We start from the raw sequence: 14,101 nt of genomic DNA on the forward strand, positions 1-14,101 counted from the left end.
GGGGGGGTGATCGAGGGAGATCGAGGGGCAGCTTGGAAATGAGGAGAGGATGTGTGGTAGGTGGGGGGCGATGGCTAGTGAGTGAGGGCCAAATGTGCTGATTTCTAGCGGTGGAGGGGGGTGCTGAATGCCACGGGGTGGCAGGTGCAGGACAGGCTCAACGCGGTGGGGCCCTACTGGATAGGGCCGCAGGGGGAGGGAGGCGGGCGCAGTGCTAGGGCGGGGGAGGTGCAGCGCAGGGCGAGGGGACAGGCGGAAGGAATGGGGGGGAGAGCGGGGGGCGCGATGGCGGACACAGTGACACGATGGGCAGGGAACTTTAGCTATTCTGCAGTAAATAATATATCTCTTGCAAAGATGAGAGGTACTAGGGCTATGGGCAATGGGTTCCTAAAATTCCTTCCACACAACCTTGATGTCCTACCCCAAGAATAGCTGATAAAACTGATGCTCCAACTTGGTCAAGTTTGCTTTATTCTTCTTCCGCACTAGATGAGAGATCGTACGTTCCTCGCCATGTGTATAGGTCCCTTTGCTTCCTCCTAGTGGTGATGAGCAGAAGTTGCTTGGTATTTCTCATCATACCAGCTCTTCTGTGGGACATTCTTGCTCAGAGGGGTGGGAGGAGGGTGACTGTGAGGGAAATAGATGGGAGCCGAAGTATGGAGTGTGGAGGTGAACTGAGTCATGAACTCCTCCATGTGTATGTACGAATCCATGGCCTATAGGACCCAACATAGGTGATCTTGCCATCTCTTTAGTAAAGTGATACCCGGGGAATCGCTGAAAACATCTCCATGGTGGGGTGGGATCATATCGGGCCACATATGGACATGGGTTGTGTCTTGGGCTTCCCAATCTTAAAATCTCTCTTGGGCTGCCTAACATTTGCACAAATTTTAAATTTTAAAATGGGCTTGCCTAGTTTTGGTCCAAACTTTCATCCTAAGGTTAAAATCACTCTTTGGCCTTAATTGGAAGTTCTATTTCCAACTTAAGGGAAGTTTGCAATTCTCAAGGCCTTGCCATTGTAAACATAAACATATCATGAAACCTATCATCCTATTTTTATCGCGGAAACTTGAATTAGTCAGTCATGTACTTCATAGAGTAATCATCAAATTGACATTATTTGTGCTCAAGTCATTGTAAACATGTCTCTCTAATTTCCAAGTTTGAACAAGAGACTTTCTGCAGCATTACTGGAGTTATGTCGAACACATCTTTGCCAAGTTAACTGCCCCTGCTAATGCTGTGGCTTGCTACTTGTCAGTGATTTGTGGGCCTGTTTTTCCTGAATAATAAAAGGCCAGAACTTCAATATACATATGTTGGACTTGATCAGAGCATACAATTCCAATACATTGAAATCATAGTACTAATTGGATTTAGCTCCAATACTTATGAGAACATGCAATGCAGCTGAATTAAGATTTGGCTTTTTTTTCTTGCAGTTACATTCTGATAGTTCACTATTTCTTTGTTTTTGTGTGATTACTTGTTTCCAGGCCATGCAGCAGGCAGGAGAAGAGGGTTTGATTTTTATTGACAGCTCAGGTCCCACCTATGCGACTCCTACTGTAAGTATGAAGACTTCAGAATTGCTCACAAGGATAGAGTCTAAAACAAAGGCCGTGCGAATAGCCAATCCCATGTTTCAAGAAAAGCATCTGTCTTTCTGCTGCACCCGGAATCACCCTGCTGTCTTTCCAACCGTCCATGAAGAGTATGAATGTTTTTCATCCAGGAAAGGGTCCAGGAAAGGTCTCACCTGTGGATACCTGCCTCAATAAGATGACTGCATCTTGTCGTCCATATGTTCAAGCAATAATGCCATCAATCAGTTCACATTCGACAGTGTCTTGAAGTCCTCTCTGTTCAGAGAACTCTGGTGCAAGAATAGTTCTTCACTGCTTCAGGAAACAAGAAAAGAATGACTCTCATGAAGATTCTGGTACCCCATTGTCTGTAACCGAGGCTACTGTCCCCCAGATTGCTACCATAGTCTCAAATGCCATGAAAGACCAATCTAGAAGCTCTGTTCCAGACTTCCTGAGCTCTGGGGAGTTGCATATGTGTTTCTCTGTCTCCTCCATCTCTATGCATCTCACACATGCTAGTGGCAGCCTACCATAACCAAGCCATCTACCAAGTATTCTTGTAGCCATAGGAAGAGTGAGATTTGTAAAAATCCTGTAAACTATTGAAGTGAGAACTCTCTCTTTGCTAATTCCATCACTCCAAGAAGAATGTCTTCACTTTGAGAAAAGAGACCGATCCACTATCCATGTCTGAAAGCTGTTTAAATATGCGACCTTCACTTCCAATGCACTTTCTCTGTAACTGTCTCCACCATTGTTCTAGCTTCTTTAAGGCCCTGAAGCCTTGTTCTCAAAGTTTCTTCTAGCACATCTAAAACAGAAAACCACTCTGCTACTGTGGTTGCAACCTATGTGGATGATCTCCCTCCAGAAAGATGGCTCTTCTGCTCCGTGATGTTGCCAGACATAAATCTTAGAAGGGTATATAGAAGCGCAATGGTTGCTGCAGCTTCTTTTCAATAGTGGTTGAGACTATTTGGTGAAAGCAAGAAGAGACTGATATCCATAGTGGAAGAATGGTAGGTCCAAACCTAACCTCAAAGTTCCTTTGAAGATATTTGGCTGTGTGAAGATATACTAAGGTTTGCATTGAGAAAACACAAAATGTATGAACATGACTAAAACACAATAACTTAGACGGTTTCGCAATAAATGCAAACACAAAATGCAAAATGCAAACACAAATAAAGAAGAAAGATAACCCTGAAGTGAATGAATGAATGTTGTAAATGAGTGAGAGAATGTATAGAGTGCTCAAGCGGAGAGCTGTCCAACATAGCATTCACTATATGTTTTGATGAGAACAACCTGATTTGTTTTATAGGTTTGGGACCTGCCTATTGAGAAGGAGATGCTTTCACCAAGATATCTGTAGAACATTGAGCCTATTGTTTTTGGCTACGTAGAGTCCTTTTTAGTACCTTGCAGAGCGTATGGAGTTCCTACTGCATGTGATGAAAGGCACTAATCATAGCATCACTTTCATGTTGGATCTCTTGAGTTGGCTGTTGTAGAGAGTGCTTGAATTGAGCTACAGTTCTGGGCTGATGAATTTCCTGTAGATTATGAGGCACAAACAAATTAGCTTTCTTTATTGTTTCTGAACTGAGTGTACCATGCTTAGGCAAATCATATGGATTCTTGAAGAATTCTTGCCTAATTTTGTCTTTCGCTTTCTTTTTATCAGAAGAATCTTCTTTAGAGAAAGAGAAGGAACTAGGAGCAGAGATGGAAGACCCAACTCCCAGTGTGTTGGATAGAAAAGTGGAGTGTAATCCTAGATTACTAAATGCAAAAGAAAGAGATTTGGGAGATGTGGTTGGAATAGCACGTAAGTGTGATAGAGAAGTATCAACTCCATGCTCAAAAGAAACAAAAGATATAGTTTCAAGTATACTTGTAGATGTATATTTGCATCGAGAGCAGCCTCGATTAAAATTGACATACTAGAAATGTCATGAGGATGCGAAATTTTATTGCTTTGTTGAGCATTTGATTAAAAGTTAAATCAAATGTGCAAATGTGACTTGCAAATGTGAAAATTATTTATTTCATTGTGTGGGATCCACGAGGTCGACAGTTATGCGTGACAGGTACTAGGTGGTATCTGCTCTTAGATTTGGGCCTAGACCAATTTATTGGCTACTAATGTTAGTGATGACATGAGAGACTAGGCATTAATTAATTAAATCATACTGATCTAAGGGCTAATAACTACTCAGGGATACTTGGAAGACAAATTGGTTGGTGGAATTATTTTTTTGGGTACTAGAATAATAATTAAAAGTAATTTCATAAGCTGGATAATATTGGAGAATGGGATTAGAAGGCTACCATTTGGCAAAACGTGCCCATACAAGTGGGAAAAATGTTTTTGGGGGCTGGTGGAACTCTTTTCCAGCCATTGTGAGTGAAGAAGAGGTTGCTAGAGAGCAAGGAGATGCTGTCGATGTGATTTGCGGTTCGGAGACTAGTCCTATAATAGGTGATAGCAATTTGGAGCTCTCTAGGTGCAAGTGATAGCAGCGGGCTAGCCCAAGGTTATTTGGTGCACGTGATAGTATATAGGAGGGACCAACAGCCTTTTTGGTGGTCCTAAGTTGAAGATAACAACTTTCATGGTTGTTTGAGTAGGACATGAGCAATTTTTCAGCCTTTTTTGCGATGAAACTCTGAAATTTCTCTCTCTACAACATTCTCTCTCATCCTCCAGCCATCTCTGAAGTTATCTTTTCTTGCGATGAAACTCTGAAATTTCTCTCTCTACAATATTCTCTCTCATCCTCCAGCCATCTCTCAAGTTATCTCAACAAAATCCAGTTATTTGAGTTATCAGAGGTGGAGATTCTAGTTAATCTGTGTTGTAAGTCCTAATTTATAGCAAAAATTAGAATTTTGACAGGCACCTTGGGATGGATGCTCAGAATTGAGGTCCTAGGACTTTAATTTCAGCAGCTGAAATTGAAGAATTTTAGGAGATTCAAGAGGCTAGCGAGCTAATATCAAATTTGGGGCTAAATTTGTCTCACAAGGAGTAGGGTAAAGGCCAATCCCCAAGCAAAGCAAGGGGCAAATTGGCTTCAAGGCTTGGTGGTCATTAATGACAACAAGTAGCACTTGCATTATCAGAGGAGATTAGAGAATCTCTATAGTACTCCATGGATTTGCAATAAAAGCTAAAGAAATACCGCAAGGGGCATCAGTTTGGGGCCAAACTAGTGTCCTTTGTTCAAGATTAAGGTGGTAAAGTGTGCATTTTCAATTTATGCGAACTAATTACTTGTTGTAATTGTTGTCAAATTAGGTCATTGCGACTCTATCCGAGGAGAAAGGCTCATTTCATGGTTCCATCACTAGGATACCATTAACTTCCTTGAACTAGTGGGCCCAAAGCACTTGATTGAAGGCCAAAGCTTTGCTTTAGTGCTGAAATTATATTAAGTTGAGCAATTACAACTAGAAACCTAGTGGAGAATTTAAGGCAAGTAAAGTTATAGGTAAAGTTTCCATATGCTTCTTGGTGAAGCTTCAATATTGTTTCACTATGAAAGAATGCAATTGGATGGAGAAGGGTGACATGTGAGATTATCCTTAGTGATGCCTTTTACCTTGATGTGTTTCAATTAGAGGCGATTTTGGATTGGGCTCTTTTAGGTTCAGCAGAGCATAGAAGATCCAGAGTATTGCCTGATGCACAAGGGGAAGGTTGCACCTCCACTCCCCTAGTGATGGACAGTTTGGTTATGTAATGGATCTCGGATGTAGTTGGCTTGCATCTAGGGTACTATACATTGACAGTATTCCTGCCATTGGGATCACTATTGAGTATATTAATCACATTGAGTTGATATGCAGATGTGTATGATTTGCACCTAGGCTCTGAAATTGTGCATTTGTAAGGTTGTCAGCATGTATGGAGTACAAGGAATGCACATTTGTAAGGCATGTATGGGATACATGGATGGTATGTAGTGTGCATTTGTAGGTGATGCCAGAGAATTACCATTGTGTTAGATATATGTGGTTTGTAGTTGATGTATGCTATCATGTGATACATCATTGCTATGAGGCATTGGTCGTGCTTAGTTCATGCATTACTATGCCTTGGTGGTCAGTACAATGTTGGGTTTTGGCATGTGGATGCATCCCTTATGGTTTTGACAGTGTTTGTGTTTCATGTATGTGGATTGTAAGTGGTTTAAGTGGCTTGAATTTCACAAGGAGAGTCATGAGCATAATTAAGCAATAGGTGCACATGTTGTTTGACTATGATGCCAGCATGTATTTTTAGTAGTGACAATAGATGCTTTGGCACATTGTAGTGCAATCAAGGATGTTTGCAAGGATTTCAAGGGGTTATTTTGTCACGTAGATGTGAAATTTTATTACTTTGTTGAGCATTTGATTAAAAGTTAATCAAATGTGCCAATGTGACTTGCACATGTGAGGTGCAATTTAATTATTTAACAATGTGGGACCTAGGACTCTGAGATATCAATTGGTACCAATGCAAAAGTTATTAAAGTTATGCATGATAGGTACTAGGTGGTACATGTAAAGAAAAATACCCTAACACAGAAACATAAACAGAAACTGTACGACAAAGCACAGACTTATAAAAAGAACACAGTTAGGGTTAGGGTTAGAGTAACTCAGAGACAATGAACACAACGAATAAATGAAATGATATGACTACTAATAATACGATGCTCATGCAGCAAACACGCTATGCAGTGAATGAATATTGAACCTCGAACTCCTGTATCTCTAGGATCATGGCAGGGGTAATGAGCTGGAGAGTGTGTCATACTCCAAACGGATCCCGAATTGTAGCAAGGCAGCCTCCGGATGTCGAACACCAAAAAACGCAGCAATGAGAAGCTGGATCTGATGCAGACAATAGTGAGGAGAGAGAAAGACTAAAAACGAAGCCTGCAGGAGAGAGAAATACTGAAGGCGCAGGCAAGATAGCCTGCAGGAGAGAGAAAGACTAAAAACGCAGGCAGGACAATCTGCAGGAGAGAGAAAGACTGAAAACGCAGGCAGGACAGCCTGCAGGGGAGAAAATTGTCAGGGCGGCAGTTGGAGCCTGCAAATGCAGCAGTTTGTTGGCGTGACAGGCTGTATGACAGCAATGCAGATGAATAGCAGTTAGTCGCCAAGCAGAAACAGCAGCAATCAGCGTGTGGAGGGCTGGAAACAGGCTCCAGACTGTAGGGAACAGTGATGGACAGCAAGGGCTGAGATGTCCTCCGTGACCGGGGTGTGGGTAGCAAGCTGGTAACACGTGAAACCTGCAAAAATGAGATTGTAAAAGAGTGGAGGGTTGGCTGTCAATTTATAGAGAATTAGGATTCTAGATCCTCTCCCACTTAACTTTCTCGATCCGCTCCCCGGTTTAGGGTTTTGGCTAAAATAAGCCTAAAATAAGCATGTTTTGGGGCTGTTTAAGTGGTTAGCTGCATTTCTTAGCACAACACCCCCTCTCAGGCCCAAAATAGGGCGAGAAAAGTAGGCCAGCCTAAATTTTGATTTACCCCAAGACGTCCCACCCTAAAGCAGCCAGAGCATCAGACAAAAGGTGCACATCGGCTGCCTAGTGGTCTACCAAGACTACAGAGGCGATGGATATCTTACCAAGGAAGCCCAAGTGATCACCCCAGAGAGGTCAGGGCATCGGACCAAGGGTGCTCGTCGGCTGCCCAAGGGTCTACCAAGGCCTACAAAGGCGGATGGAATCAACAATGGACTTGTTTGTTTTGTTTTTTTCTTTTGTTTTCTTTTTTTTAAAAAGTGTTTTGAAAATACATAAGTAATATAGGGGCAGTGGCCGATTAAGTGACAGATAGGAAAAAATAAAGAGAGTTTTAAACCCAAGTTATTCACAAAACTAGCAAGCCAATCCCTCGCACTGACAAGGATAAGTGCCTAAGGATGATAAAAGTGAGTGTATGTGCCAATCATGTGTTGAATATGTGAGAGGCAAAAAAAACGGTGGGCTTAGCAAGACAAGCAAAGCAAGCAAGCAAGCAAGGGTAGGGAAGCTGCCTTTAGGAGAACTGCCATGTTTTATGCTATGAATATGGTGGATCCTAGAGCCGACCACTCCAAAAGACTGAAAAGGGATAAATGCACACAGATGCATGTTGACATGAACAGAATGCCAATGCATAGGGTAATGCAAAGGGAGATGCAAGATGTCATGCTCATGCAATATGCTATGCAACGGTGCCACTAGGACAGTGCCCTCGCAAGGGAAGTGTTCACTTGTCCTAGTGTCCTTTTACAATCAAGTCATCTTGATAGTGCGGATGACGTTACAAATGCCCATAATACAATACAAAAGAATAAGTGAATGTAATGTCTAAAAAACTGTAAGTATCATCACTGTCACGATCAAGAGTAGGAGCCGCCCCCTCTTAACCTGGAAGGGAAAGCAAGAGGGAAGCACCCTCTCCCCGTCACGCTGAAGAAGTAGGGGAGGGTGTACCCAAGCCGATCCTGGGTAGTAGGTATTGAGGAACCGGCTAGTTGACCACTTTGGTCAAGAGAGCAAAGGCGTAGAGGCAGCCTCAAAAACTAAACTGAGGCAAAAAGAGCAATTTTAAAGGAAAGACGCCTCAAAATCTCTAAAAACTCTTGTTAAAGAGCGCCAGGCTCCCTCCTGTGCCACTTATAAAGGAATAGACGGGTATAGGCATGAAGCAAGAAGAGGGAATTAGGAAAAGGGACCTTGCCACAATGGCTGGTCATGTAACAAGGGATGGGCACCCATGGGGGTTTTAGGGTTTACATATATAAAGTTTAAAAAGTAGATGAAAGCTCATTCTTTGGTGTGTGGCTAACAAGAGTCCTCTCTTCTTCTCTTCTTCTCCTCTTATTGCTAGTGTATATGCTCTTGAGGGAGGGAGTGTGAGAGTGTGAGGGAGTGAGTGAGTGTGTGGAAGTGAGGGATCAAGAGGGTCAAGCTCTTCACTATCTCCTCTTCTCTTTTCCTCTCTCGTCCCTTCCCTTCTCTTACCTTGCACGTGGCTATGGAGATTGGAGATGGAGGAGGCTTGAGAATGCTTGAGCTAGCATCTAGGATTGTGGGGCTACCGGCTTGTGTGAGAGAGGAGGCAACTCGTTTCGGCATCAAGGTAAGCTCACTACAACCCGAGAGGATCGACGACGCGTCGGCTAGTTGAGAGATAGCCATGAGAGCTTGCTTGGAACGCTTGAAGCAATAAGCAGTCCGTGAATCTTGGTGGTTGAGCGAAAGCTCTCACATTTTGGTTACGTTGCCGGGACCAACGGATTCAAGCTTGAGCCCTCGCCGCATATCGAGCATCGAAGTAAGGGATTCATCCCTGAACCGGAGCTTGAGGTAGGTAGGAAGTTTGGGTTTTTTGATCTTTGAAACAAGTAAGTATTTCGGGTTATTTTGCTGGTTTGATGATTGGAAAAGATTGAAAAATCATTTCAGTTTTTTGCCTTTGACCGTTGTTGCATGTAGAGTAGGATAGGATTAGGAAACTGGATAGGAAAAGCATAGGGCTGCTGAAAAACAGGGTAAAACAGGGTACAAGTCATGCGAAAATGGGAAAAAAGAGGGCTTGGGATGTTAATGTCAGCAAGTAAAAGGAGCTTAAGGCAGAACACAGAATTGCGCGAGGTACAGCGGGTGCTGAACTTGACAGGTGGGAATTGTAGCGATCAGGAGAGAGCCCTGGAAGGAGACTTGACATTGAGTGAGCTTCTCATGAAGCAATTGCTCGATAACACTGCAGCAGAGCAGAGTGCTGCAGCACTAGCGACATCATTACTAGCAGAGTGCTGCAGCAGAGCAGAGTGCTTGATAAACCAAGGCTCTAAGGGCCAGTCTAGAATCCCAATCATTGCAAAGCAACTCGACAAGTACCAACCCCACGACGACCCATACAGCTTTGTGGAGCAATTCGAGCAAGTTTGAGAGGCCAATGGCCTCACCGACTTGACTCAACGCTCTCAAGCATTCGGGCTTTGCTTAGGTGACAAGGGTAGGACTTGGTACACGAGTCTAGATGCTGGAGAACAAGCGAATTTCAACGGCCCCAAAGACCTCTTCATCAAGAGGTTATCCGAGCCCGGATACTCTGACAATCTGCTAGTGAGACTGATGAATGTCAAGCAGAAGGAGAAAGAGGACATTCGCGACTATGTCACCCACGTAAGGAGCCTCTTCAAGAGAATCCCGTGGGCGAATAGCCTATCGAGAGAGCGGTATCCACCGTATTTATCAGTGGAATACGGAGCGAGGAGCTGTATAAGGCCTTAGCAGGTAAGTCGAGCTTGCAGCGAGACTCGATAGCTAGGGTGTTTGAAGAGGCCATTCGAGTGGATGACCAGCTGAAAGAGCGGAGCTCCAGGAGCTCAAATTCAGAAGAAACCAACTCGCAAAGTTCGGAGAGAGCGTCAACCTCTAGCGAACGATTAGGTCCAATAGCCCAGGACAAGGGGGAGGCCTCTGAGACAAACCAAGACTTGACTGAGGTGAAAATGGAGATAGCCAAACTGTAGGACATGTTGAGACAACCAACGCATCCACACGTACAATGAGTGTATAGTGGTGGAAGCCGCTTGCCGGCTGAGTGTCAAGACCCTAGGTCACGACCTTGCGCTAAGTGCGGTAGATTTGGTCACGATGTCGCGCATTGCAGATCACCAAGAAGACTCTCTTACTCACAACCCTATGGCCAGCCATACCTAGCCAGAAGACCCCAATAATTCTTTGGAAGGGGGTCCCATTGGCGCTTCCTGCACCTAATGACATTAAACCGACTGTTCCTAGAATGGACATAAATTCTATAGGTATACCAAGACCGCCTGGTCCCTACGTGACTCATCCACCAACTAACGCGCAAGTCCACTATGTGGAGGAGCCAAATGAGGAGGAGACTTACGTATACCCATACGTCTCGCACGACGACGAGGGCAACGTAGTCCTTATGGACGATCGGCCAGTGCCGGTGATGGTGTTAGAAAGAGGCCGAGGTAGAGGCCTAGGAGGACAGACGTAGGATCCAATCATATGTTAGACTTGTGGTCATCTAGGGCACGTCTCATCACGTTGCCCTGAATAGGAGCAACCAAATAGAGATAAGGCAGACCTAAGATGCCCAGAGTGCGGAATCACTCACCTCTTCATTGATTGTCCCAAGCGAAAACCATCCTCAAGTTTAGCCAACATGCCATTTGTCCCATTGGGGCTGTTCTGCGTTGAGAATCTCGATGGGGAGGCCACACCTATCCCATTGTGTGTCATGACCCGAGCACAGACAAAGTAGGCCGGTATATCGTTTCCAAGTCCGAGCAACCTCGATGTAGCCTTGATCGGGAAGAAGAGCCGTAGATGGAGAAAGAAGAAACCCGAAGCTAAGATCACGTTGAAAACCAAGACTGTCACCACTCTGCTTGCGAGAAAGAAGGTTACTGACGGGGAGGCGGAAATCTCAGCCCCTAAGACGGCCGAAAAGCGAAGTGCTAGGGTAGGGGAGTACCCGCATCCTAAGCGCCAACTAGAGGCTATTGAGAAAGTGAAGGAATGGGTAAGAGAGGCCCAAGAGCACCTAAAAGATGCGGAGCCCATCCTAGAGGACGAGATTGAAGATCTCTCCAACATAAGCATGCTAGTCTCACCCCCTCGACCGAAAGCAAGAGATGCAACTTCGCCGCAAGCGGTACCGCTTAGGCAAAGCCTCGACGCTATAGGCCAACAAATCAATCACGGCCATTGGCCAGGACAATCCGGAATAGGAGAAATGCGAGCAATTAACGACCTCCTTACCATGCTGGTGACCACCCCTGTGATGCTGAGCCTAGGAGACCTACTTAGGTTGCATTCCACCTTATGGCAAGACCTGAACCAGTGGGTTGAAGGATCACGAGAGCAAGCTGCTGTAGACCTGCATGACTGTGACACAGAGACACAAATACCAAGCCTGACGCTGCATTCTATGTCTATGTCCTTGCACGTTAATACTTTCTGGGAAGGCACCGAGACGCATGCGGTCCTACCTGTCTTAGCCCTGGGCGACACAACTCAAAAGGAGATTGTAGACACAAGAGCGGGGATTAGTGTACTAAGCCACACAGTGCTTCAGACGAGGGGAAGCCCGCTTGTGGAGACTGCCAGGTTCAATGTCACACTAGCAAACGGTATGAAAGTGAAACCATTCGGGGTACTTAAAAACTAGCCGGTGAAGATCTCAAGTGTCCAGTTCTCAGTCGACTTTATAGTCATGAAGGGAATGGACTACAACATCCTACTAGGCCGACCCTGGATGCGCAATGCCAGAGTCATCGAGGATTGGGGTAACGGCTTAATCTTCTTGGGCAATAGGAGGGAAGCTGTGAGGGTAGAGATGGACACATGGAAAACCTCACGAGTTGACTTGAATGCCATCTCCGTGATGCTTAACGGTAATGCTCAGGTCAAGAAGCCCTATGGGCCCTTGACCAAGTATATCCCATGCCCGGAGGATGAGCAAGACTGGATGCATGTCCTTGCTACGATCAGCGTGCCATTCTCGGATCATGAGACATACGAACAAGCCATCCAGACAGCTGGCAGGACAACAGACACACCCTCCATACTAATCTGTATGATGGCAGGAACCCTTGGTGGGCGACCTAAGCCTGTCACGTTCCAAGTGCCAATTAACAAGAAGAAACTCCAAGAGATTCTGGAGTATTTGACTGGCACGCTAGCTAGCTATCCACTAGTAAACTTCAAGCCACTCCAAGATCTGCTAGATGGACCTAGGTGGCAATGGACCAAGGTGCATGACTTAAACCTCATGTACAATTGGGCTCTTGTCTCTGACCAAAGACAAGAGTTGTGGCAAAACCTAGCGGACAATGAGCAGTCGGACGAAGATGATTCCACGGACGAGTACGAAGACTATCATTCCTTCAGTGACGAAAGTAAGGGCAAAATAGACACGGTGGAATACGACACTAAGGGACGAGAAATAGAAGAGATACGTAGGCCACAGAAAAAGGGTGCCTTTAGGATGGAACAAGGGGTCATGTGTATGGAATGTGACCATGCGTGGTTGGAACACACAGGAGCCATAGATTTTGAACGAGCAGGCCTAACCCAACCAGGTACGACACGAGTGCTTAGAGCAGAGTCACCCTTTGAACTGTGACCGCCAAGAGAAACCACCTCTTCTAGCGAAAACGGTGAGTTCGATTCCAAGTTGGAAGTGTGTTCGATTCCGAGTCGGAAGTGAGTTCGATTCTGAGTCAGAAGTGAGCTTAGATAGCGACCTGGAGATACCTCGACCATCCAAGACCAGACACACCAAGGGGGACCTACCCATCCATGTGAGGCGCAGACGGTTGAAGGAAGATAGGGCAAAACAGCCTAGAGACACACAAACGGAGGAGCAAAGGAAGCCGTAGGATCTCCCGAGGAGATTTACGAAGTTCAAGAAGGGTGATAGGGTAGTGATCTTGTTGGGTGTCAAATGCCAAGGGTAAACGAGTGAACCCATTGAGGGACCAGCCAAGGTCAAGGAGGTGAACCTAGCACAGGGAGGGGAGGCACCCTGACCGGTCTTAATTGCCGATGACTTGACTAAGGAAGAGGAGATAAGTCTTGTTGCTCTCTTGTGAGAGTATCTAGACTTGTTCGCTTGGTTCTTGGAGGAGCTTAAGGGGGTGGATCCGAGTGTAGCGACCCATAACATACCCATAACACCAGACGCAACACCGGTCAAGCAGTGACCATACCCAATGAATCCAAAACATGCACATGCAGTCAAAGAAGAGATTGGCAAGCTGATGAAAGCAAGATTCATCTACGAAATCGAGTATACGGACTGGGTGTTGCCCATAATCATAGTAATGAAGAAGAACGGAAAGATTAGAGTGTGCGTCAATTACAAGAAGGTGAATGCTGCCACCAAGAGAGACAATTACCCATTGCCGTACATCGAGCACATGCTCGAAAGAGTGGTGGGCAAAGAGGCCTACAGCTTTCCGGACAGCTTATCTGGATATAATTAGGTGCAAGTGCATCCTGCCGATAGGCATAAGACTGCCTTTGCCACCAAATGGGGCGTCTTTGCTTACATAGTCATGCCCTTTGGGTTGACTAATGCCCCAACCACCTTTCAACGCCTCATGTGCACCATATTTAAAGACATGCTTTGCAAGGAATTGGAGGTCTTCATGGACGACTTGTGCGTTTACTCAACCTGGCGAGAACACTTAGGTAAACTTCGAGCAATCTTTGAGTGGTGTCACCTATATCGTCTCTCCTTGAACCCCTTAAAGTGCCACTTCTGGGTGAAACATGGGTGCATCCTAGGACACGTGGTGTCGAAGAACAGCATTGCCACTGACTTCTCAAAAGTCAGGGTTATTGTTGATCTTCCGCTCCCAATTAACTATAAGGGAGTTCAATGCTTCCTAGACCATATGGGGTACTATCGATGGTTTGTGCTAAACTATGCATTGATTGCCAAACCTTT

The 14,101-nt window shown here is 45.1% G+C and overlaps 1 protein-coding gene across 6 annotated transcripts in view; it reads left to right on the top strand.

The window, feature by feature from the left end:
- HDA14 (histone deacetylase 14) overlaps positions 1-14,101 on the top strand; it is a 205,692-nt gene that overhangs the window by 97,851 nt on the left and 93,740 nt on the right. For all 6 annotated transcript variants that reach the window (XM_087690061.1, XM_087690062.1, XM_087690066.1 and 3 more), the window contains one exon: positions 1,509-1,580. In XM_087690061.1, coding sequence (XP_087546187.1) covers positions 1,509-1,580 — 72 coding nt within the window. The remainder of the gene's footprint in view (positions 1-1,508; positions 1,581-14,101) is intronic.

The sequence above is a fragment of the Lygodium microphyllum genome, chromosome 12, assembly GCF_053477565.2.
Source record: "Lygodium microphyllum isolate KBCC chromosome 12, Lygodium_microphyllum_v1.1.10, whole genome shotgun sequence".
NCBI classification, from domain to species: domain Eukaryota; kingdom Viridiplantae; phylum Streptophyta; class Polypodiopsida; order Schizaeales; family Lygodiaceae; genus Lygodium; species Lygodium microphyllum.